Source organism: Vidua macroura, chromosome 11 (genome assembly GCF_024509145.1).
Source record: "Vidua macroura isolate BioBank_ID:100142 chromosome 11, ASM2450914v1, whole genome shotgun sequence".
In the NCBI taxonomy this organism is placed as follows: Eukaryota; Metazoa; Chordata; class Aves; order Passeriformes; family Viduidae; genus Vidua; species Vidua macroura.
The window spans coordinates 16,300,966-16,326,572 of record NC_071581.1 but is presented as its reverse complement, the minus strand read 5'-3'; the positions used below and the strand labels follow the sequence as shown (position 1 = coordinate 16,326,572).

Genomic DNA, 25,607 nt, shown 5'->3' with positions numbered 1-25,607 from the left:
TAAACCTCCCCTGGCGCAGCTTCAGCCGTCCCCTCAGGTTCTGTCACTGGTCACAGACAGCAGCGATCAGCGTTGCCCCTCCGCTGCCTCTCCTGAGGAAGCTGCAGCCCACAATGAGCTCTGCCCCCGGTATCCTCTTTTCCAGGCTGAACAAGCCACTCCTCACAAGGCTTCCCCTCTAGCCCTTCACCATCCTCACGGCCTCCTTTGGACGCTCTGTTACAGCCGTAGATACTTCTGGTACTATGGTGCCCAAATCTGCTCCCAGAACTCGAGGTGAGGCTGCACCAGCACAAAGCAGAGTGGGACAATCACCTCTCAGTCCTGCGACTGCATTTAACTGCATTTAACTGCATTCCCAGTTCAACCCAAAAATGTGATGGCTGAGGCACAGCTGAAATGTTTTCCTGCATACATTTCCTTGAGACTAACAACTCTAAACCAATCTGAAACCAGGAGCTTTGGCAAGTGGAATTACACGTTCTAAGAGTACATGCAAGATCTTTCCTACACTAGGCTGGTTCGTGGGAGGCCATGCCTTCTCCTTGCTCCACCAGGCATTAGACAGGAGAGTCATGCTGGGGGAAGCCTGGTTCCCTGCTCAAATCCCTCCTGGTTCCACAGAGAGCACCCTGTGACTGATGGCTCATCAAAACGGCTCCAATCTCTGCACAGGCAGGTGTGTGGTACGCTGAACTGACCTCAGACTCCTCTTCCTCACCCTACCTGAATGTAAAGATAGTCCTGCTGTTCCAGCTGTGGAGCTCCCAATGAATAAAAAAATGTTACAAGACAAAGCTACAGCCACAACCTTTCAGAAATAGATATATAAACCACAAGGAGACAGGAAACGTAAGAAAACAAAATATACTTTATTAAAATTAAGCATGTTAGCACCTCAGTGTAACCTGGAGAAGTCAAACAGTCCAGCAGGTAACCAGTCCAGCAAGGCCAAAAGGCTGAACATCCTGAAGTGCATCCCGATGGTAGAAAAAGTACCATGACTGTCAGGACATGCACGTTCTGAACAAGCTCAGATGCACAACCAGCCTCATTTGCGAGGAGGGACGTTGTGCTGCCTACTGTCTTGACGGGAGCATCTAGAGCTGCTGGACCAATCACATATGTTAGATCCCATGGTGGAGCAGGTGTCTGCTTGTCCTACAAAAGAAACCAAAACCAAACCCAAAACAACAAGCCAAACCGACCAAACGAAAAAGTTGCCGCTAACTCGACTGGCAGAAAAATCAGTATAGCACAGAGCTGGAGAGCTACACATCAGATTGGAGAATAAATTAAACTGAAGTATCAGCAAGGACTTAGTACATGGATAGACATGTAGCATCCTCACAGATGACCATCCAACTTGGCACACACGTTAATAAAAAATGACCCATGCATCACATAGCAGGCTGTGACAACCTGGAGCTGAACTGGCTTCAGGATCTACAGAGAAACCTCCGGCTACAAAACCCCACGGTGCCCTTTTGTTCGGTTGTATACAGTGTTGAAGCTGATGGTTGTAAAGCTACATTAGCCAGTGTTACAAAGATTACATAATTTCAAACTAAAGATACTTTTTACATTTAGAAAATACCTCTATAAAATTTAGTAAAAGTGACATCCCAATCTACTGAGCACAATGCACTCCGGTTCCAGAAGGATCTCACAGAGCCAGGGAACACCTGGGAATTCTCCCCTCGAAGGTGAATATGGGCACACTGTGGTGAAGTGCCTTTTGTTCTCAACATCCATCTTCATTGCCCATTGCCACAGGGCCGTGCTGGGGCACCAGACACTTCCCTCCTCCTCTGAACTGCTGAGGGATCTGTTCCACCAGCCAGGCTGGAAGTGTATAACCAAGCCAAACCCGTGGCTTTGCTACCCTCACTCCACCCTCTTTCTAGCCAACGCTGATTTGGTTTCCTGTTGCAGAAAGTGAAGGGACTGATGCTGGCTAGAAACAGAAACTACACAACCATTCCACATAGATTTGTTACAATACTCTTAAATCTTGGTTTAGAACACACAAGCAGGTTTTAGTATGGTCTTGCCTAATGTACAGATTATTAGTCATGCCAACTAGTTTAGGATTAGACAGGAAAGGTTTGCAACCACTGCAGGTAAAGTCACTTCTGTTTCATCCTGGTTCTCAGAACGAAGGCCAAGGATTAAAATTCCAATGTGTTACAAAGCCTCCATTTCATTAGAGGGAGTCTTAAGCCAATGAGATAAACTACAGCTGTTAAGTGCCACCGTGTTCTTTGAACCAGACTGTAATCCTTACTGGTGTCGAGAGCACGGAGACATCTGTAACCAATACACACACGCTGCAGAGAAAGCAGAAACTACACGGTACAAGAACACTCTTTAATCTGGGGGTTCTGTCACGCTAGGAACAGCAGTCTTTTATGGCATCAGTAATTTACTGAAGAAACACATCACCCTGAGAGGGTTTCTAAAGCTTTCCTCCACTGAGCGAGGCTGAACGCGACATCACCGACCATCCTGCGATGGGTACAGTGCCCACGGCAGTCGGACACGCCTTCTCCAGGGTAGTGTTGCTGTTACCTCACTTGACACAGAGCGAGTTTATTTGCTGAAAACTGATACCCTACGTCCACTTAGTGACGACTCGGGTCCCATCCACGCTACGAGCAGCGCGTTCTGACACTGCACACAGCGGGTTCGATGGGCCCGGTGTGAGGTGACACCGGAGATAACGTCGGGGCGATAACGGCGCTGGGCACCGAGCTGATCCAGTCCAGGCAGGGGAATCCGACGGCGAGGCCCTGCCCGGCTGGGGGCTGCTGTGGCGTGGGCTGAGCCGGGCACGGAGGGGCCGCGGTCCATCCCGTCTCTGCTCTGCCCGGCACCGCGCCGAGGGCGGCGGAGGCTCCGCGATGGAGAGCCCCGCGCCGGGCCGGGCGCCGGCAGCCCTCAGAGGCCATGGCGCTTGCGGGTGCCGGCGCTGGCGGCGTGGAGCAGCCGGTCCTTCTCGCGGATCTCCTCGCGGAGCTGGGCCTCGGCCAGGCGCAGGCGACGAATGTTGCCCTTCATCTCCTTCATCTTCACCTCCAGCAGCGCGATGATGTCGCGCTGCTCGTTCAGCTTCCTCAGCAGCTCCTCCGACGTGGTGCCCGACGACAGCGAGTACGAGTGATCGGGGGGGCCGCCCTCCACCGGGCTCTCCTCCCCGGCCGCCGCCGCCGCCGGTACCGGCACCGGCAGCCGCACGGGGCTGGGCCCAATGGTGGCGGCGGCCCCGAGCTCCACCTGCACCGTCAGGTCGATGGGCTTCACGTCCTCGGCCGCGCCCCCTGCAGGGGCCTCGGCGGCGGCCGCGGAGCCCTGCGGGGCGGCGGCGGCGGCGGCGGCGGGGCGGGGGCGCCGGGCCCGCTGAGCCTTGCGCTCGTTGACGCCGCGCAGCGGGAAGATGGTGGGGACCCGCACCAGGTAGGACTTGCGGCCGCCCTGGAAGTGCTCGCTGCAGACGCGGTGGCCCGTGGTGGGCTGGAAGGTGCTGAAGCAGCCGCTAACGCCCGCCCGGGAGACGTTCTTGAGCCAGAGGCGCCGCAGCTCCTCGTCCTTGGGGAAGGTGTAGAAGTGCAGCGCCTTGTCGCGGTGCGAGTTGTTGTAGCAGCCCGGTACGCAGCAGGTGAAGCCCGGCATGGCCTCGCGGGGCGGGGGGACACCCGCGGCGAGCGGGGCGAGCGGCCCCGCCGAACTACAGCTCCCACAAGGCCCGCGCGGCCTCTCGCCGCCGCCGCCGCCGCCGCCCCGGAACTACGCGGACCACGATGCACCGCGGCGCCGGCGGAACTACCCGCCCCACACTGCGCCGCGGCCCCTCCCGGCACGCGCGCACGTCTCGCGAGAGGCGGCGGGAGGCGGGAGGCGTGCGGCCGTTACCGGCTCCACCATGGCCGACGGGCGGCCCCGGGCCAGGCTCGGCCTCAGGCGCAGCGGCCGCCACAACGCGCGGGCGGCGGCCCAGGTGCCCCGAGGGATCTGGAAGGGCGGGCGGGAGGGGAGGAAGAAAAGAAAGAAGGGAGGAAAGGAGAGTCGCTGTTGGGATCCGACCATCCCGTGGGACTCGCCCGGTGCCGCCCGCCCGGTCGCTCTCGGTTTGAGACAGCAGCGAGGCCTCTGAAGCAGGAGCGGAGGCCGCTCCCTCAGCCTTGTTCGCCTTTAATCGTGGGAAATGGGCCGAAACCCCTGACTTTGGCTCTCGGCGGGCTTAGGTCGCGGCTGTGCTCTGAGGCCGCTCAGGATTTCGTCCACAGGAGGGTTTTATGCTGGAACCCACCTGGATGATACCCCGGGCTGAATTGTATCCCGCCCGCACGGGAAGTGCCACCGTTGTCAAAAAGCCAGCACGCGCAGTTTCTCTTTGGAATTTGGAAAAAGTTTGTTACCAGCTTGCTTAGCTTGTTATTAGAACATGGGTGGTGGATGCTTTTGTTGTTGGGGTCATTAATAATGAAAATGCTAGCTTTGAATTGCTTGTCTCTTGATTTCCCTCTAGACTGGACTGAGTGTAGAAAATAGGAGTAAATCTGTCAGAAGCACCTTGGCAAAGCAGAGACTGGCAGTGTTCCCTGATCTCAGAAATGGCACACCACGGCTTATGCTCAAGAGGGTCATGCAGAACCGTAAGTGTCTTTTTTTCAGGAGAATTGAGAACAGAAAGACAATGTTTTTGTAGAGTTGAGAAAACAAGGGGTATTCCTTGGTAGCCCATTATCCTTTCCCTGTTACACAAAATCAGAAATCAGATTGTTGTGTGACTGATTTATGTGACAGAGGAGTCACTGCAGGACACCTGAGTACAGGATACAGCTGTCTGAGAGACCAGGCCTTGCACTGGTAAAATCAGAGATTTGAAGAACCTCTTCAAAACCCTCTTCACTTGGTCTTCTTATCCTGGTGACTGAGCACATTGTCCTGGTGCTGTCTTTGGCTGTAGGATCAGGTGTGAGTTATTATTCTGCTGCAGTGCAGGGAACCCCTGTGCTGCCACCTGTCACTGCCAGCTTTGTCACTGCCAGCCTTCCCAGGAGTAGAACCCAAGCAGTTTTCACTAGGTCTTTATTTTAACCTGCTAATAAATGTTATTAAAGCCTGTAGTGTAGATGTGACACCCTGCTGCATTTCCAGTTGTGGAAAGGAAATGTTGTGGTTTGTTGGCAGAACCCCAAGTTTCACCGCTGGCACCTCAGATATCTAACCATGAAGACACCCAAGAAGCTCATTCAGAAGTCCCATCTAAGAGCGTTTCCAGCATGTAAGTAGTGGATTTTTATAATTTATACCTTTATTACACTGCCAGGTAGAGCTGCAGTTTCTGTGGTGGGACAGGTAGAGCTGCAGTTTCTGTGGTGAGACTGGGGAGCAGGACTTCTCTACTTGTGTTTCAGTGATCAGAATTGTATCTTGTCAGGTGGGATTATCAGAGATGCCTCTCCAGCTTGGTTTGTTTTGGTAGGGGGGAATTGCAGCTGCCAGATGTTGGTCCTGAGGAAACATCTATCACTGTGTTCCACATGAAAAAGAAGAGAAAAAAACTCAGCATTACTGAATTTGAGAGAGCAGCAGAGAGACGACTTCCCCAGTACCAAGGTGAGGCTGCAGTCAAGAATTACCTTGCTCAGTGCTGCATTTGCTGTCAGCTGGTTCTCTCCTGCTCAGCTCAGTTGTCAGGAGCTGCCCAGTTGGGCAGTTGTAGGTTTGGGATCCAGATTGCAATATCTCATGCAAAGGGGATAATGGAGAAAGTAAAAGCCCCCATCCTATCAAATTTAAAATAAACCTTTTTAAGCCAAGTTCTAGGCTCTGCCACGACTATATATAATTTCTTGGCTACTTTTGCAACTTGGTGCTTTTTGAGTTTTGAAGTGTCTCCAGAGGAAGTAATCCCTGTCTTCTCAGTTCTAGAAACTTCAAAATACAAGCAGCTGCATACTTTCCATTGCAATTATATAAAATAATGATAAAGTTCTTTGTGAGCAGAACAGGTTTGAGTTCCAGTTTCATCAAGAGTCTCTGGAATAGCTACCTGTGTTTCTAAAACTACAGGTGTGTTTGGGTTAGGTTGATGAAGGGTGGTTGTGACCAAGACCTAACATCTTGTCATCAATGTGGTAAAATTAAAATTATTAAATCTGAAGGTATATGCCATGTTAAATTTTTCGTTGAAATAAATGAAATATCTTTCTTAACCTTTCAGAAATTGCTTATTAGATTTCTAATATGCAATTCTGAAATGTAGACAATAAATAGTGAAGTGACCCCATTATCCAATTCTGTTTGCACCAATGTATGATGTTTGAGGATTGTAGCATGGCTGGCTCTGAAAAGAGGAAGATCCATTGGGATGTTCCTGTAGCCTGTTGTGTAAAGGGTAATTTCTCAACTAATGTACCATCAACTTTTTCTAGCTCAGTCAACGTTGGACAGCACAATTATGACTCGGTGAGTTTAACCTATAATAACTTCTTAACTTCTGGCTGTCCTGGGTATGATCACATCTGGGTATGATCACATCTGCCCCTCTGCTGATGGAATTTGAAGGTGTTGCACCACACACCTTTTGATTTTCACACACCTTCAGATTTTCAGTGGCTCTGCACTGTATGCCTGGGTTGGTCTAGCTTGTATTGCTACTATTGCTCCTCTTTTTACTTGCTTGGATCATTCCATTTTCCTTTTGCTCTCATGGTTCCAGCAGTAAATCAGTACACAGTATCCCTTAGAATATTATGTAAGTCAGTACACAATATACCTTAGAATATTGTCCCTGCCTGTTCATAGTTTTATCACATCAATTGCATCTGTGCAATTGTATTTTCTGGACTTTAAAAGCTTTTTAGTGAGTCAAAGAACTTGCTTCCTGGTGTTGCCTGTGTACTTTGCAAATAACCCTGGCCAAAATAAGCACATTGGTTCACCTTTCTCACTGCAGCCCTTGCCTAGGGTGCCACACAAGATGCTTTTTGGGGCTGGCTTTTGTACTTCTGTCTTTGAACCTCTGAAGCCCCTTTTTAATTGGGTTGCCTGGAGAGAGGGACAGGAGGTCACTGAGCATGGTCAATCTTGAGGATGCAAAACACCTGCAGTGAGAAACATCTTTTCCTATGCTTTAGGTGTTGCTATCAGCTTTCATCTTAGTCACAGTGTGTTGGTAGCTGTACTTTACTGACAGTATTGATAGTAAGTAGATTCTTAAAGTTATTGGGAAGTCCTCCTACCATCCTGTTGTCATCTAGGGTATATCTTTACTCTGAAACATTATTTTTCCTTTTTATTTTTTGTTATTTTAAGATTTTTTAAATTCCTGACCCTTTTGTCAGCTGTAGTGTTGCAGTGTCTCAGGGAGGCTTTAAAACAGTCTGCTTCCTGATCTCTGTGATACATTCCTGATGCTGGGTGATAGTATGAAAATAAACAATTCATTTAAAGACTGACATAGAATCTTCAAGGGTCTTTTGGGGAAATTTCTCCTAGTTCTGCAAAATGTGTCACTGTTAGTGCCATCATGTCTGTATTCTGAAGGTGAAAGTGGAGTGTGTGATTTTGACAATTTTTCCCCTCTTTTTATAGATCCCTTCGTATGTCTGTGGGTTCCTTGCTGGCCCCAGACACGGTAGAAAAGAGGGGCTTGCTCCGGAGGCCCAAAACCCGCAAAGCCGTTGACATGCAAGAGTTTGAAGGCAGAGTGGAGCAGAACATGCTGAAGAACAAAGGTTTCTTAAATGGTGTTATTTCTCTTTTGGGAGGCAGGGGCTTTTAGAAGCATTTACTGAAGCATGGTCTGTATTTTAGAATTTAAAATTTACTAACACATTCACAGAAATAGAGTGGGATTTGGGAAGCAAGATTAGAATGAGGTTCTGCTTCAGCAGTTCCTTTGATTCTATGCACTTAAATATGTACTTTGCCCAGTCTGGTCATTTAAAGCACAGGAATTGTTTGGGATCATCTTCATCTGTGGGTACTGAGGTCTCTGTTGTTTGGTAGGGAGAGTTGTGGGCACAGAAGTGGGGTCATATACGGTGTCAGTATTTGATCTGTTGAGGAGGAGTAAAATTTGGTTGAATGACTTAAATCATGAATTACACAAGTCCTGGTAGTATAGTATGTCCCTATGACCTTGGACAGTTTTTCACACAAAATTTGTTTTAAAACTTTCTCAGCAGGACAGAACGATCTTGTGGACTCACAATCTGCATCTGGGATTCGAACAAGCATCCTGACAAGTGATGCAGAAATGATGATGAATAGCACAGAGCTCTTTGTTCAGCCCCACCTGGATGAAGAGAGCCAAAGTAAATTGTCTGCTCTTGAACCCCACCTGTCAGATTCAAAAACTTCGGCACAGAGGAGCCTGATTTCTGATGCAGATCAAGAAGAAGCAAGGCTAGAGGGCCTGGTATCCAGTGTGAGCAAAAACCAAGGAAGGACCCAAAGATTCTCCAAGAGCTCAAGCCTTGATGATGAGCCTGTTGACAGAATGATTCATGTATCTCCAGAAATCCCTGCAAAACAGGGAGAAGAAAAGCAGGATCATTCCCAGCAGAGTAACCCAATGGCACAGATTACTTTTACTGAAGAAGAAGAGGTGGTTTGCTGTGAGTACTATGGGTTAAGGCTTAGCAGGTGTTGTTTGAACTCACAGAGTGGTTGAGGTAGAAAGGGAGCTCAAGGTTATTTTCTCCAAGCCCTGTGCTCTGGCAGGGCTACAAAGAGCAGGTTGCCCAGGACCCTGTCTAAATGGCTCTTATGAGTCTGCAAGGGTAATGACTGCAAACTGTCTTCCTTATGTTTGGATGGAGCCTCCCATGTTCCAGTCTGTGCCAGTTGCCTTTTTTCTTGGCGCTGGGCATCACTGGGAAGAGTCTGGCTCTGTCTGCCTTACACCCTACCTTCAGACACTTGTATATATTGGTAAGATCTGCCCTAAGCCTTCTCTTCTCTAGGCTGAAGAGTCCCAGCTGTCTCAGCCTTTCCTTCTAGGAGAGATGCTTCAGTCCCTTAACTTCCCTGGTGGGCCTTTGCTGGACTCTCCACTATGTCCATCTCTCCTTTGTACTGGGACCCCAGAAACGGGCACTCTAAATTGGTCACAAAAAATAAGGAGATAATATGTAGGACATGTAGACAGACTTGGAAGGAATCTCTGGAAGTTCCTAGTCCAGACCTTCACTGTGGTATGGTCACTTACTTGTCACAGCCAACCTCTCCATTGACTCCAGGGCCTTAAAAGTCTTTGGACAGAGGCAGTGGCCTCCCTGCTCACTCTGTACCAATGCTTTGCAATTCCTGTTGCTTGCCAGTTTTTCCCTGGCACCTCTCCTTGGCATTCATTTCCCTGGCCTTGTGCTGGTTGTGTAAATGGGAGCACATTTTCCTCATACTGTAGAGACCAGGCAAAAGTTGTTTTGAAAGGACAAGGGAAGGAATAAACAGAAAAGGTTAGTTGCTCAGAGCAGCTCCAATAGCAGGCATTTTTAGGACAAAGGGATAGATAATGCAGAATGTGGAGGATGTGGAATAGGAGACTGGATCCAGTAAGGGGAGTGAGCAGATCTTTAAGATGCTGGAGTTAATAAGGCATTAATGTCAGGAGTTAATGGTGACATAGTTCTGCTCTACCACAGGAGGCTGCTGGTGGTGTTGCTGCTCAGTGTCAAGTGCAAAGATTTTTCCAACTGGTTCCTAAGATTTGATGCCAACTCCCTAAACTGCGTGAAGTGTATACAAGTGTTTCTTGTGTCTTCTCCCTCCTTGATTGTTTTTTTTATTTACTAGGAAAGCTAAAAGAAAATTCAAAACACTGCCAGGAGACACATTAATGATCTGTTTTAGCTGTTTATAGATGGAGCTCCCTTCTGCCCTCCAAAAGTTCAAGTACAAATTTGGGATCCCCAGTCACTCTAAATGTTTCCAGGATGTCTTTGAAACAAGTTGTGTCTTGTATAATTGAAGATCTAGACATAAGTGATACAGAAGAAGAGGTGATTAATACAGTGAATGGAGTGGAACAGGAAAAGATTTTCCGAGAGGGTAAGAAGTACTTCCATTGTAGAAAGGGAATGGAGTATAATCTGATTTAAACAGAGTTTTTCAGGTGACTTGTAAAATAAGACTTAACTTTACTCAGAGTAAAATAAGACTTAATTTTACAGTAGATGCTGGAAATAATTTAATTCAAGACATACTAGAAATACTTGGACATTTCTAGACAAACTCTCTGAAAGTGGGCTGTGACTGGAAGTGGAATAAAGGTTCATATGTTTTGGCAGATCTGTACTACTGCTCAGCTTCCCATAGGAAAGATGAAGAACTCTCATCTGGCTAATCTAAGCTAGTTAATACTTCACTTCATTTTAGGCCCTGTGTTGATGTAGGCAGCCCAATGTTCTGGTTAATGAAATGGATACAACTGATTTTTGCACTACCTTTGGCCAGATTTCCTTGTGCCCTTCACTTGGGCTTGGGGGTCCCAAGGCCTTGCCACATTTGTACTTTTCACTGTGAAAACTCCCGGTTGCTGGAGAGGATGGTAAAAGTGCAGTTTGACAGCTTTTGGTTCTGGACTCAGCCAAGAACTCCAAACCCTTCAGCAAGTGACAACATTGTCATGTGTGTCATGATGTCAGAATGCCCAATTTTCACAAAGTAATTACCTGTGTGGGTTTCTGCTTAACTGAGCTACATAGTAACAGATATGTAGACTATATATGTAGTATAAAGGAAAAAGGAATACTTAAGTAGTCAATAGCTCAAGTTTTTAAACACAAGCAAGTCACGTGTCTTTATATTTCTCATCCTGCATGCCAGAGGCTTGTCCTGGATGGTTAAAACCACTCTAGGCTCTCTTTTCTCTACAATGGAATATATCTCTTACAAAATTGTTTATTCAGAAAAATGGAGGAAAGGAGGAGTAGAATCTGAACACAAACTCCAGGTATTGTTAGATTTAAAGGAAATTTTACACAACCACCAAAATTGAAAATGGCCATAGAGATGGCAGATCTGGAGGAGCTCTGCTTACTGTAAGTAAAATTCCTTCATCGGGATCTGATGGGCCCCTAATTAGGTGGCTGTGGAGCAAACACAGGAAAAGTTGGGCATTTCTCAGCTGTGAAGGGAACTGCATCTGCTTTTCTCATTTACAACCTATGGCTGAGTTTATTTATCAGAAATAAATTCCAGTGGTGGTTGGTTGGGGTTTTTCTGTAGGTAAGATGTATGATAGAATTTCTTATTTTAGCTGCAGAATATGGTGCAAGTGCTGGATATTCTGAACATTTGGAGAATAAACTGGCTGAAAAAGGAGAATTGCAGATAACTGCAGCACAGGACAGCAGAGGTGAAACAGAAATGGCTCCTTCAGCAGGAGAGGAAATGGAAGAAGGCAGCGCTGGAGCCCACAGCTCTCCCAGAGCTGGTGAGGACACCTCTGATGCTGGCAGCTCTCTGTAGTGCCAGAGTGCTCTCATGCTGCATGACTGGCATCAGTGCTGAGAGAGAGAGTTAACTTCCTTTGTTTTCTGGAATCTGGGCTAATTACTGGGGAAATTTCAAACTGATTTTGTCATTTTAAGCTGGAAGACTGCATTTTATTTAAAGGGAAACCAAAATTTGGTTTGGTTGGCAGTAGTGTTTAGAAATGTATAGTTACAGCAGGTATCTTCGATTAAAATTTACTAGTGGAAGTTCCAGAATCAGGCAAAGATATTTGTTTCACTGCTTTATTTGTCCTGTTTTGGAAACCTAGAACATGAAATTACCAGAGGCATTGGAGCTGAAAGTCTGGCCAGGCACTCACATGCCTTTTCCTCATCTGATAAACCTGAGATGACTCCATTAAATGAAACTGATGAACAAGGAGATGAACTACAGGACCAGGCTATGGTGCTAAATTTGGATAGTTCTGTGGAAGAGCCTGCTGAGGATGAAGTTGAACACCCTGCAAGTGAAGGTAAGGAAGCAGCTCAGCATTTCTGTTAACACTGTTTTCTTTCCTGCTCTCACTTGTTAAGAAGTGAAGAAGTTCAAGAGTGAAGTTAAAGACAATGCAGATTAGACTTGGAGGAAACCATGGGTTCATAGCAGAGAACAGGTGAGATGCTGATAACAGGAGCCTTGCCTGGAGGGAGTTATGAAAATCTGCGAACAGGGAGAAGTTCATAGTCTGGCCCTTGTAATGTGACTCTGTAGCTCAGCTTGTCCCTTTGTTCAGGAGAATTTGACAGTGGCTTAGCAAGATGACAGAGGTAGCTTCTAGACTTTGAAGTTCTCTCTGGTTTAAAAGGCTGCAGCTTTGTGGCAACCTAAATTAACCCAGCTGTCAGCCACTGCAGCCTGGTTCTGAGTGTGTGTCCCTGCAGCCTGGCCAGCCAGCTGGGCCAGCACAGGGGCCCAAGGGAAGCCAGCAGCCTGTGTGGCAGGAGCTGGGGGGGGTGGGGGTGGCACTGCAGCAGCCAGCAGCTGTGCTGGCTCAGGGTGCTGTGGGGCACAGCAAGAGCATAGGCAGTGTGACCAGGACCAGGCATGTGGGGAACTGGCTGCGTTTCTGTCTGCTGTGGCAGCACTGCCTGCTCCAGGAGTTCTGAAAGACTTCAGTTCCTCCAGTACTTTTTTTTTCCCAGAGGTTTCAATGAAGACTCCTGCGTTTGTTCGTGCTCCAGCCCACAACCCCCTGCTGTCAACACCACATGTTGCAAAACCTGCTGCTCCCAGGTAAGCCTAAGCCATGTCCAGCAGTGGCCTGGCAGAGGTGGGGCTGGGGGCAGAGCAGAGCCTGGCTTTGCCAGCTGCTCTGGCAGCTGCCACAGGGAGTGAGCAGTGCTGAAGTCTTTGAGTGAATGTCAGTGCTCTTCCAGGGCAGGTCTGGTGCCTTAAGGCTTTCCAATGAACGTTCTGGTAATATTTTCTCTGCTAAGGCCAAAACTTTTCCTAGGAGTTTTTCCGTTGGTAAGACACTCTGGAGCCATAGACTCCAGTAAGGGATGCAGAGGCCCTTACAGAAGAGGGGGAATTACAGATGGCAAGACACTGATCACATGGAATGACATAGTTGTATTGACTGCAGAAACCTAAAGCTGTGTGCAGTTGTCATGTGCTGACTAAAATGAAGCTCTCCTAGAGGCAGTAAGTGAACCTGTCCTCTGCATTACTCCAAATTAGTTAACACTTGCACCCTCTTGACTAGAAATTTGGCTTCATCAGAACCACTAGCAGTGGGTCCTAGGGAACAGGAGGAATTTTCTAGCCCATGACTTTAGAGCTTTGTCTATTAAAGCAATAAACAAGAAGACAAAATTCTTTTGCCCACATATGGGTGGACTGGAGAGAGTCAAGTGATCCACAGACCCTCTCTAGGGTTTTGCATGTGTTAGCCTGAGGTTGTAGTTTTTTTCTGTTGTTTTCTAATTATGTTCTGAATGAATCCATGAGTTTCACTTAACTCTTCCATATTACAATTTTTCCTATTTTAGAATGGAAGACAATTGTAATTTCCTTTAGGACTTAGTCTTGTTTAATGGGGGGTGGGAAACCCTACAACCCACAAAAAAAGCCCCCATTGAAATTCTTAGTAGTGTAGAAGGATTCCCTGCAGAGCAGCCTCCCCTGTCCACAGATGCAGACGTGACCTGTGGTGCCTCAAACTTTGTGCACTATTTTAAAGGGAATACTGCAGGGATGCAGTGGAAACTGCAGTCATGTATTGGAGAGAGCTCCAGTTTGCTAACAGTGTGTTACATGAGCACTCTGGAATCAAGGGAGCTTGAGCCTGGATTGTTTCTCTCAAGGCCATGATGCCACATGAACTGTTTGCAAACTGCCCTGTGTGGGCACGAGAGTTTTGAAGAATTGGGAGGGAGAAAGAATGAAGAGCTCAAGGTAGTTCTTATCCCTTCCAGTTCCGCTTAGGATTTCTCCAAACTCAGCCTGGTGTTCTCTGCTTCTCCCTTGTTCATTCAATGTGTGAATTTTCAATTTTCCTCAAAGGTCTCCCCTGAAGCTGTTGCAGCCGAAGACGGTTCCAAAGAAATTGAGAACATCCCCGAAGAACCCACGGGAACCTCAAATACCAAGGAGTTTGATAAAGGAGATATTCAGACATTTTGCTAAAATGCCAGTAACCAGAGATGCATTCAAAATTGTTGAAAAATGGTATGTAGCAACAAACTGCTCTTTCCATTATTTTTACTGTTGAGGTTTTTTTCTTTCTTTTCTTCCCTGAAGTAATAAACCTGTTGGGAGTGCTGCTGACAGGCCTCTCTCTTCAGCTGGAAAGAGTCTTGAGAGGCCTGATAAAAGTGGGCAGAAATGTGCCAAGTGCTGTGTGTTGCCATGTGTGTATCTGATCAGTCCTGCCTTTCAGGAGCATCTGGGTTTTGTCCCAACAAATTGTAGCAGTCAGAGTCTTGTCTTTACCAATTTCCATGGGTAGGATGGCTCTGGACAATGTCATTGTGCTGGGCACAGTGAGGTTGTGCAGTGTTCCATTGGAATCCAGGTTTCTCAGCTTTTTGAATCCTTAGACCTTGTTACCTTCATGAGTAAAATTTTGTATTCTTTGAAGACTGTCACTGCGCCAATATCTGACTCTCAGTGCTGATTTCTCTGTCTCTGGTGTCAAGCCCTGTTCCTGCATGCGTGGGAAGTTTGGGAAAGGTTCTGGTTGTGCAGCTGCTTCACAGCTGTCTTGGCAGTGAAGTTCCAGGGAGCCTGGGCTGAGAAGCCAAGCTTTGTTCATGGGCTGTTTCTTGGGAGTTTCTTCTCCCTCATCTTTCCCTGGCAGGCTGTGACCTGCACAACGAGCAGCTCTAATGCAGCTTGCCCTGCAGAAGGGGCTGAGTAGCTGGTGTTCACACGCTCCACAGTCTGGTTTGATTTCCCCCTCAGCTCTGAGAGATACTTCAAGCAGCTGAGCAATGATCTGGAAGCTTACACCCACCATGCAGGGAGGAAGACAGTGGAGGCAGCTGACCTGGAAGTCCTCATGAGAAGGTAATGGAAGGGTTGTTACTAATCTGCAGTAGTGTTTGGTGGTGTTTGATAGCCCAGTAACACCTGGTTGTTGCCAGAATGTGCAGCAGCAGTGTTTGCATAGTAAGTGTGGGATCTGGGATTTACTCTGTGTGAGACCACTTCTGTCCCAGGAGGCATCCCTGGACTTGGGTTGCACCACTTGGTGATGGTGGAAGGGCAAGAGGAAGTAGTCAGGGGTTGTGAGTGCAAGGAGTCATCTGAGGAACCAAGAGGAGAGGGATTTGTGTAAGGGTGAAGCAGTAATGTCTGGGGCATGTGTAGAAGTAGAGAAATGCTAAAAGGGAGGCTGGGCTGCACTGTTTGCATCCTTGAGTGAGGTCTTTGCTAAAATCATCTAAAACTGACACTGTGAGCATTTTCACACGTCCTGCTGTGTGTTTTGGTGACTTGCTCTTCCAAACAAAATACACTCTTCCTGCTGCTGCACAAGCTGATACTTGGGATCCAAACTGACAGTTCCTCTCGAGAGCAGGAGAAAGAGCCCCCAGCCTGGGTGGGCAGGGCTGGCCTCTCTTAACAGTGACATTCCTGGACAGCAGCCTGGAAGAAGTGTTCTCAGAGCTGCCTCACTGGTGTTCTGTCCTCTGGACATTCACAGCTGCCCTGTCTCCTGCCTAGATTTACTTTGTTCTGTGACCAAAACACAAGGGATTTATTCTTGGCTTAGAAGCTTCTGTGAGGCCTGAAGCAATCCACCACTTTTCATTTAAAGTCATTACTCTGGGTGGTTGTTCTTAAACTCCACTGGAAGAGTTTCAAATGTGATGTTAAAGTCACCTGGGGGATAGTACAGGGCACAGCTGATGACACTGGCTTTGCATGGGCCTCTGTAGGTGAGCTGATGCTGCTGCTTAAAAGAATAATCTGTTGCTGTCCTGATCCAGAGATTCTGTTTTCCCACCTGACAGGTGTGTGCTGAGGTTGGTATGAACAGGCCAGGAGGCACGATTGGTTACTTGTCCTGGTTTGAGACTTCCCTGTACTTGTTTCACCTTGTTCTAGATGTCTTTCTGCCTTTTTACTGCCTCATAAAGAGATCAGGAATTGTTGTTGGCTCATGCATAAGAACAGCATCTCTGTTCCTTCCACATGGGAAGTGTGAATAAATGTTGCACTTTCTTTCTTTCTGCAAAACTGGGAGATTCTGATTTTTTTCAGACCAGTCAGCTAAATGGTGTACAAGAAAACTCCATGGCCTACACAGCTGGCAAATGCCAACCACCTCTGAGTTGTGACTGTAAAACAATCTGGGTACTGAGCTATTTCCTTCTGTTACATCATTCTGTGCACGTCTTCAAAGGGTAGAATTTATCCCATGGTAGGTGGATTGTGAATTTAAAAAGGAATGAGCCTCTACTTTGGTCCTGATTAATATAGATGAAAATCCCCATGGTAAACAGTGGGAAGCTCTGTGGGAAGCTGTTCTGCAGGAGCCCTCTGGGTCTGTCTGCTCTGCTGTGTGGGCAATCCTGGCATTGCACCATGCACAGGAGCTGAGAGCTGCCTGCAAACACGAGTCTGGAGCTGTTTGTCACAAGCAGGCAGAGCATTTCAGCTCTTAAATGCAAAAACATCACTGCAAGAAAACGTTACTCTGATACCGAGTGGAAACATGTTTCACTAACAACTCTTGTTTCTTCCCTGCTCTCTCTCTGGCCAAAGGCAAGGGCTGGTGACAGACAAGATGCCGCTGAACGTGCTGATAGAGCGTTTCCTCCCTCTGGAGTACCGGAAGCTCCTCATTCCAGTTGCAGTGAGTGGAAATAAAGTGATCCCCTGCAAGTGAAGGTGCGGGGCTGGCCCCTGTGGGTGGGATGGTGGCCTGCTCCCAGGGGCTGGCTGTGGCTTGTTCCATGTCACTGCTCCAGCTGATGCTTTTCCACACGTAAGCAGTGAGGCAGCCCCTGCTGGATGTTCTCCTGAGTGGAGGCAGGTTGTGCTGTGGCCGCCACACCAGGTGGTGTCTCTACCTGCTGGGTGTCACCAGCCTTTGTTACAAGCAATTTGACTATCCATATTTTTATATGTTACGTGATAAATAAAATGTTACATGTGTTTTTTGTGATGCCGGTGAGCTGAGAGGCTCCTGCATTGTGGTGTTCCCATTGTTCCTAGCAGGCATTTGGCTGTGTGGGTGCTCTTCATGCCAGCCATGGTGCCCCCTTGTTTTCCACTGGTGTTCCTGTACAGGCAGTTGCTGCATCGAGGAGCTGGTCCATGCTGTGCTCCTTACACAGGGAAACAAAGCAAAACTTCTGTGTGTGGTTGTACTGCTTCCAGGGAGCCTAAACCACACTAGGAATGAGATCTGGCACAACAAAGGAGTGTGACTTTGTAGAATAGTCCAGAAGCTGGGAAAGAATAATGCCTGTGACATGTACCAGTTTCAGAGGGATGGAGATGGATTTTGGACTTTCTCTTCAGTGTCCTTCTGGGCAGTCAGTGTGACACGAGTTCTTTCTCCCCATCTGAGGCTGTCCTAAATCCTGCTGCAGGTATGGCTGCTCCCCTCTGGGTTGTGTGCTGTAGAGCTTCCTCAAACCACAGCCAAATGGCACAGTCCACAGGGACTCCTGGAAACCCAACCCAGCTCTTGGCAGCAGGAACTGGAAGTTAAACAGACTGAACAACACTAAAGGACACAATGGCCAATACAGTTAAGATCTTCAGCAGGCAATGCCAATCCAAATGACAGGCATTTTTCAAGGATATTTTTCAAAACATAATTCCATTAATATAACAAAGAGCATTTTTTGCTGATACAGTGTTGGAAAGAAAAGGATCCTTTGAGAAGCTCTGCTGGGAGCAGTGTCTGCAGGTTCTGCATGCATGGGATTGGATTCCCTTCTCCAGTGCGTGTCAGAGTTCACTTTCTTCTCACCAGAAGGTGCAGCTTTCCCGAGGGGAGGAATGGAAGGAGACAGTGCTTTGCACCTGCTGCCTGTCACACTGTGGGGCTGACACTGGCTTTGGGTGTTCCATGGGAACTCTTCAACTCACTGGGGCCTTTTCCTTAGACTGGGTGTATTCCAAACAGCTGATACCTGTTTGGCAGTCTGGAGTCTCAGAGGCTGTAACTTTCTGCATCAAACGGGCTTGTACGGATATCTAAATACATATAACTATAGATGTAATCTAAATATATAACTATATAAATATTCTCTCAAGGAAGGGAAGATCATTCTGTCAAGAGCACCTTGTCTCAGAACTGTAACTTCAGTTCAGGTCAAGAGAGTGCAGCCCTTGCCTTAAGTAGGTCTCCAGTTGTTCCGACAGTCATGGCTTTGGAATGATGACAAGGGCCTGTTTATTGCTGTGGAGACATGGAAAAAGAATGGAAACATGGAATTATGTGTGTCATACACAGAAGAATGAACTCATACTGGAAGTCTGCTCAAGGATCTTGTTTTTCTTCCTGCTGGCCATGGCTTCAGAGCAGTAGTTCAGTTTTTGTAGTGTACTCTCAAGGCATAATTGTATTTAAAAAATTAATATAAACACATAGAAAGACTGTATAGCCATATGGGCCCGGCTGGGAACCAGAGGCTCCTTTGTGAGCTACAGCGGGTGAGCGGGGTGGCTGTCGGTGCCCTGGCGGCGCGGAGCCGCCGCTGTCCCCGTGGCGGGGCTTTGCCGCTCCCGCCGTGGCGCGCGCGCTCCGTTTATCCGTCACCACGGCAACGGCCACGCCCGCAGGACCCCCTCGCGCGCCGCCATAGCTGCCCACGCAGCGCCTGACGTGCGGGCGCCGCGCGGCGGCCGAAACCGGCCCGTGAGCGGAGGCGGCCGGCGGGCGCCTGCAAGCGCTGGGCGGCCCTTGGGCTCCGAGCTGCCGCAGAGCACGCTGGGAATGGGAGTTTTGCATCCTACGGCGCTGAAGGGAGCGGAGGGGAACGGGGACACGGTTCCCAGCGTGCAGCGCGCCAAGGGGGGGGACGGGGCTTTGCATGCTCCGCCTCTCGGGAGTTGTAGTCTCGGCGATAGACAGGGCCGGGCGGGCGGCAGTGACGAGGACTGCGCTTCCCGTCGGGCGGCGCGGCTCCATTGTGGGCACGCTCGCAGCCCATTGGCTGCCGGCCGCGGCCGGGCCTCGCTCCCCGCCCGCTGACACAAAGCGGGTCCAAGATGGCGGAGGCGGGCGCGGGGAGCCCGCACGGCGGGGACGCGGCGCCGCCGGGGCTGCCCGAGGAGCAGGAGCTGAGCCGGCGCCTCCGCCGCCTTTACCCCGCCGTCAACCAGGACGAGACGCCGCTGCCGCGCTCCTGGAGCCCCAAGGACAAGTACAACTACATCGGCCTCTCGCAAGGCAACCTGCGCGTCCACTACAAAGGTGCCGGGCTGGGGCGGCGGCGCCGGGTTCGGCCTCGGCCCGGAGCGGGACGGCCCCGGCGTGGCCCTCGGACCGGCCGCTCCGCGGTGCCCGCCGGGCGCGGGCCGAGCCGGCAGCGGGTCCGGCGGCTCCGGGGCAGGGGCGCCGTGAGCAGCGCGGGGACGGGCGGCGCCGGGCGCCTGCTCGGCCCGGGGCCCCGGCTGGGCTGCTCGGGCCGGGCTGCCTGGGCTCGGGAGCGGAGGCGCTGGGGAGCAGGGGGCTCTCCCCGGTGGCGTGTGTGGCCTTATATAACGCTGTGCCGTGTCGCTCGCCCGGGCCCGGTGCGGGCAGACCGTCTGTTTACTCTGTCATCCTGCTTAAAACCCAGCCCAGGGCTCGGATGGCCCCGACACGCTGCGTAACGGGGGCTTTGGCTCTTCGGGTTTACACCAGAGAGCTGCTCGCAGACTTGGAGTGCGATGTTTTCCTTGCTCGCTGTTGGAGCTGTTCTCCCTACCCACCCGGCGGAGAAGCGATTATTCCTTTTCCTGCTTGGCTAGTAAACACTGATGTCATTCCCTTCTTGTGTAATCATTTTTGTCTTCTGTCTGTGTACATTGGTCTTCGCATTATGTCTGCGGGGAGGGGGAGAGGTGGTACTGAGAGTCTTTCTCAAAAACTTCATAGTGAAAACAAAGGGAGAACTGAAACGCTTGTGCTGTAGGAATTGTTACTGGTGGCAGTGCAGAGTTGTATATGCTGGATCTCTGGAAAGTGTGCTTCAAATGGCTGGCTCCGTGTAGAAGCAGATCCCCGCTGCCTTCGGATAGTGAGGTTTTAGATCAGGATACGTGAGAGGCCAGATCCCCTCAGTACTTACATTTCTGTTCTTTCTTAGGTCACGGTAAAAATCACAAAGATGCTGCCTCGGTCAGGGCCACTCACCCCATCCCTGCAGCCTGTGGCATTTATTACTTTGAAGTGAAGATCGTCAGTAAAGGTAGAGATGGGTAAGTGCCTCACTGCAGCTCAGTGCCTGGGGATGTGTGTCTGGCAGCTCTGCTGGACTCTGGCTCCTTTCCAGAAGGGTTCGAGGTCCCGTGGCTGCTGGGTGCCGCAGGCAGGCACAGCATGGGCAGGTTTTGTGCTCCTGGTGAATGGATGGAAACGAGGTGGAATGCCCTGGAAGCAGAGGCACTGGCACAGCTCTGTCCTGAGCTCTTGGAGATGGGCACTTGTAAAAAAACTCAGTAAACTGGGGGACTCTGGTGCAATATGAATTAAAATAGGTTTTCTTCTTGCTGGCAAGGTCTGGTCACTCTGATTTCTGGAATTGTGATGCCTCAGAAATGAAGTGAAGCAGAAGGGAGGAGCCTTGAGCTTAATTTTGGACTGCTGCAGTAGTATTGATGTGGTGAAGAGTGCTGGAGCACTGGGGAAAGCAGTAAAGGGGCATTTCTAACAAGGTCTGGAGTTCTCTTGTTAACGTGGGTTTAATTTTTACTCATTATGAAGGTGTCAGTCTGCTCTGTGTGGATGGCCCTGGCATTGTTTATTGTTAAAGGATGAATATGGCAGGAATATCATCTGGAAGGGAAAGCCACACAGGAGGAGGGATTGGGTGTAATTAATTAATCCAGTCCTTCAAGTGTGACATTTGAACTCTGACCAGTTTAAGGACTGTGGGGAAAGCAGTAGATGTTCCTCTAAAAACCAAATAAAAGTGACAACTTGTTACAGCTGAGTTTTTTTTGCTGTCATTGTTGAAGTGAGAAGTGGCCTACTTGTGAAGGGACTTGGAAGGATCTTGGTTTGTGCTGCATTTAGGCCCTTGATAATTACTGGGTTATCTGCAAAGGTGGATGCTGGGCTGATTTCCTTATAAATGCAGGGAAAAACCATCCTTATTCCTTCATTTCACTGACCTGGCTATTAACTGCTTTGTCTGTTTTGAAACACTGCCCTTGATTAGTTTATGTAACTGCTAAAACTGAAATAATTTGCAGTGAGCTTCAGGACAATTTTCCAAAGAAATCACATTACAAAAGGTCACTGAACAGCACTTAATCTTTACTGCAGTCTAGATCAGTCTTAAAGGGAGATAATGGAATTTTCTGCTTGTCTCCCAAGATCAGAGTTTTCTGTATTAATGATTTGTTGGTTTTATTGTATTCTGTAATTACAGTGACTTTCCAGGAATAATTAATTCCAAAGAGACAGAACCATGTGTGTTAACACAACAAGCTGAACAGGAGCTGCTGATAGCTCTGATCTGAGGTCGGGCAGTGGCTTTGAGAGCCTCTCTGATGTCCCAGCCATTCCTGTGCTTTGTTTTTCTTGTGCTGATGGAGACAGATCCAGCTTTTATCTCGCACAGGGTGGTGCTGGGGATTTGTGGTTGTGAATTTCCATTGTAGCTGCTGCCTGGCTGTCACTTGAGAAGGTCTTTTTGTGTATCTCACCTTTAATAGTTTGAATTGTTCCTGCTGGAGGCTCAGTGTGTTGTACTAGTGAACTGTGGCAGAGATCTCTTCTGGGGAGGCTCCCCAGTGTTGATTCCATCATGGTGACTTCAGTTCAAAGGATTGAAGGTGCAGACATCTAAAGAAGGGATGGAGGGAATGAAGTTCTCAAGCAGTGTCATGGCAAAGCCTGTCCCTAGGAACAACACTTTAGCAAGGGGAGAGGAAGAGGAATCCTTCTGAGCTCATTTTCAGAATGGCCATTTCAGCCTCTGCCCTAGAGCTGGTTATAGGACTCCTGTGTGAGGTAGTGAGGTAAGGATGTGAAGTTACTCCCTGCATATCTCTTTCTGGAGTTTGTGATGGCATTTCACATTTAGGTTTAAAATGTGAGTGATTTGGTTTCGAAACGAGACTTACTCAAGAAAGGCTTTGGTGAAGTGGATTTCAGGAAGTGTTGAGGAGTCTGATTTTGCTCAAAGCTGTTGTCTTTCTGTGCTCAGCATTGTTAGTTTAGGGCACTGCACTCTGGTTAGATACTGGCACTTGCTAATAAACAACAGAAACTAAGGTTTCAGATAAGAAATGGGATAGAAGCTCCCAGTGGCTCTTCATGGAAAAGGAAGAATCCCAAAGCTCACACGATGCCTTTTTGCAGCCTGCCAAGGGATGTTGCCTGTGTGTGACATGCTCTGAAAAGAGGCTTCTGGAATTGGCATTAGGCAGTGCCATTTTGGATTGGTGATGTCACTGTGGGAGAGAAACCTGAGCTATGGAGATGACTCAGGTGTCAGGACCACCTTTTTAACTTCTCCCCTGTTTTTCATTGGACTGAGGGGATTTAAAATCAGTATGCTCTGGTTCTCTCCTGTTTTCTCCCACCACATCATATCCTAGCAGTCAAAACACACATCCTTGCCTCCCCCTGTTTTCCAGGCTGACAACTCCTGTGCTCACCCCAGAGCCAGCACAGGGGAAAAGGGAGGGAGGGACTGCAGCAGCACAGGCAAAGGTTGCTTTGCCCTGCCACAGCTGCTAGAAAAACTTCCTCTTTTGCACTGCCTTGTCTCCCCTGTGCCTTTATGCACCTGCCCCAGAAAGGTGCTTTTGTTAAAGAAGCAAACAGAATTATTTATGAAAACTCTGCCATCATTGGACTTTTCTGCCGCAGCATTGGTAAAATCATTTACTGGTGGATATTTCAAAGCAAGTACAGCCTCCAAAAAGTCCATTTGGTGTATGTAAGAAACTTTTAAGACTGATCGAGTTTTCTTAGCTTTGGATTTTCCACTGCTCATGAGATAAAACCACAGTCCTTTGAGAAGGACAAGTGTGATTCAAACTTACTTTTAGTTGAGTGGTAGCTATTTTTTATCCTGGTGGATTTAATCTTAATTGATAAGAGGTCATGTTTATTTACTGGGTTTGTTTTTTGTGCAGTTTTCTTTTGTTTTGTTTTTTTTTTCTGGAAGAGGGGAGGATGCCAGGATACCATTGAAAAATTGTCTTGACAAAGTTTCTAGGTAACATGGAACAAATCAGATCTGTCAGTCTGCTACTTCTTGAGGGAGGAGATCGTTCTTATCCTCGGAGAGCAGAGGAGAACTTAGTTTGCACTCTCTAGTCCCAGCCCTCCTGTCACCTCCTTGTCTGTGCTGAGCACACAGGGAGTGGTTCCACAGCCCTTTGGGATGATACATGTCAGGGCTGTGGGATTCTGCCCTTGCATTTGCTGTATGTTTCTACCCCTTCCCTCATGCAGACACGCTGCTACCCTGTCCTATGGTGAGCTGGTTCAGGGAGGTAACTATTGGAAAGCTGGCCAGAAAATAATGGATGATGATTTCATCTATTGACGTCACTGTCAGAAATTACTCCTTTTTTTTTTTTTTTCTTTCTTTAAATTGAGGTCTACTTTTCAGGTTTCCCTTTATTAATTGAGAGTGATTCAATAAAGTGATGGCCTGAGCTGGCAGACAAAGGGGTAGGATTGCAGCAACCCTCAGTTCCCTTCAAAGTGTTGTTGAACTGTTTTGTTTTAAGACTTGCTGGTAGTTAATTCCTGAGCCATTGTGTGCCTGTCTCCTGAGTGTTGTCAACTGGAACAAAAGGACAAGAGGCAGTGGGTCACAAGTTGTGGCAAGGAAAATGCCAGCTGGACATATGAAAGAATTTTCCTTTGTGAAGATGGCTGTGCACCTGAACAGGATGCCTGGAGATGCACTGGCATCTCCCTCATCAAATTTGCCTGGGAGAGTCCCCAGTCTCCTGACTGACAGAAGTTTCAGAGTTACTTATGCTTTGGGTAGAAGGATGAAAAAAGAATGTCCCAAGGTCCCTTCCTGTCCAGACCTCTCTGTGAATCTGTGGATGGCTTGCTTCCAGCATTCCTCAGATGAGCAGATTGGCAGAAATGCCTATGACTCCTCTGTTCCTGAGCTGCCACAAATAACTCAGGCTTTTATCCTAGTGCTGTTTGCAACAGTTCAACCTTAGCAGTATTTGAAGCCCTGAACTCTTGTCCTCTGTTCCTCCAGTATGTGGTTCTGTTTGGTGGTGATTTGTCAGCACATCTCACAGCCTCTGTTTCCCCACTCCATGATCTCTGCTTGGTAAACAGGAACAGGGAGAGACTCATCAGGGTAGGGCAGCCAACCCACAACTTCGAGGCTGTTGTGACTCAGAAGGACAAGTCATCCTTGTTGTCCTCTTTATGCTGGGGCAACGTGAGCTGTCTGTGGGTGACAGTGTGTGTTCCTGACCACCAGTTTGGTTTCTTGACTGGTTTTACCTCCCCCAGCCACGTGCTGGGTTGTGATGGAGTGTGACTGGGGAGGACATTCCAGAGGCCAACCCTGATGATGCATGGCTTCTGAATTCTGGCAGAAGTCACCTGTCCTGCTGCCTCCTCTCCATTTCTGAGCTGCTCCTGGAACAGACAGCCCAGCAGCTTGTGGATTGCCTTTGCTGTCTTTTCTAGGAATGGTTTGGTCTTGGACAGCTGCTTACTCATGGGTACTTTGGTGCACTGGCATCCTGACCTCTCTGGTGGAGACAGAGCTACTGCCTGCCCATAGTGACTCTGTGCAAACACAGCAAGTGTGCTCTGTGGGCAGAGGAGGTGCCAGGCCAGCCCAGTGGTTTCATGAGGACTTCGAGCCATCCCAGGAAGCATCTCAGTATGGCTTTTCTTTGTGCCATGATGTGTTTTGTGTTGTGAGCTCGACTGTGCTCACAGTCTTTTTGTTGGATCAGTACTTGAAACAGTGATTTCTGCATCAGGTGGAGACCCAGAAAGGCAGGAGAGGGAAGCTGGAAAGACAGATGCCACAGGAAATGCTGGTAGCCTTCTTCTAGCACCATCCCACCGTTGCTTTGAGCTGTGCAGCCCGTTGTCCAGAGATGTTGGTCAGCACTAGCTTAGGTCGAGGACAGTTTTCTGGGAGAGGGGGAAAAGAGTTCTTTGAGGAGAGTGGCTGAAGATCTAATCAGCTTAGTCCATACCATAGTTTATTTTAAATCTTCCTTTAGCTTTCATACACAAGTGCACCATAAGCCAGACTTAAAAATAGCTTAGTTTCTCTCTGACTGAAAAAGAAAAATAAAGGTCAGATGTGTTGGTTGGTTGCAGTCTGTACATTAGTAACAAATCATCTGCCCCTTTTCCTTGCTTATGTTTCTCCTTGCCAACTTTCCATTTCTCCTCAGCATATGGTGAGTGTGATGGCTCTGTGAAAAGCCTTTTGCTCGTGCTCTCTAATGGCTTCCAG

The 25,607-nt window shown here is 48.5% G+C and overlaps 3 protein-coding genes across 7 annotated transcripts in view; 2 read left to right on the top strand and 1 right to left on the bottom strand.

The window, feature by feature from the left end:
- Positions 1-853: 853 nt before the first annotated feature.
- On the bottom strand, positions 854-3,672 carry THAP11 (THAP domain containing 11). Its single transcript, XM_053987232.1, has one exon. The coding sequence runs from the start codon at positions 3,670-3,672 to the stop codon at positions 2,941-2,943; it is 732 nt and encodes a 243-aa protein (XP_053843207.1). The 3' UTR covers positions 854-2,940.
- Positions 3,565-17,131, top strand: CENPT (centromere protein T). Of its 3 annotated transcripts, none has more exons than XM_053987226.1 (13): positions 3,565-3,647; positions 4,529-4,655; positions 5,194-5,287; positions 5,489-5,622; positions 6,441-6,474; positions 7,603-7,745; positions 8,196-8,630; positions 11,276-11,452; positions 11,783-11,986; positions 12,657-12,747; positions 14,020-14,184; positions 14,920-15,024; positions 16,729-17,131. In XM_053987226.1, exons 2-13 carry the CDS (start codon positions 4,631-4,633, stop codon positions 16,850-16,852), a joined length of 1,731 nt encoding a protein of 576 aa, XP_053843201.1. In that variant the 5' UTR covers positions 3,565-3,647; positions 4,529-4,630; the 3' UTR covers positions 16,853-17,131. The 3 variants fall into 3 exon arrangements, with proteins under 3 accessions (XP_053843201.1, XP_053843198.1, XP_053843199.1); XM_053987223.1 differs by lacking the exon at positions 3,565-3,647 and adding an exon at positions 3,671-3,997 and having other exon boundaries at positions 8,199-8,630; XM_053987224.1 differs by lacking the exon at positions 3,565-3,647 and adding an exon at positions 3,878-3,997.
- Positions 17,132-19,163: 2,032 nt separating this feature from the next.
- Positions 19,164-25,607, top strand: part of RANBP10 (RAN binding protein 10) — a 65,909-nt gene continuing 59,465 nt past the window's right edge. The window contains exons 1-2 of one of the 3 annotated variants that reach the window (XM_053987228.1): positions 19,164-19,396; positions 20,274-20,385. In XM_053987228.1, coding sequence (XP_053843203.1) covers positions 19,192-19,396; positions 20,274-20,385 — 317 coding nt within the window. In that variant the 5' untranslated portion in view covers positions 19,164-19,191. The remainder of the gene's footprint in view (positions 19,397-20,273; positions 20,386-25,607) is intronic. The other 2 variants (XM_053987227.1, XM_053987229.1) reach the window with 2 other exon arrangements.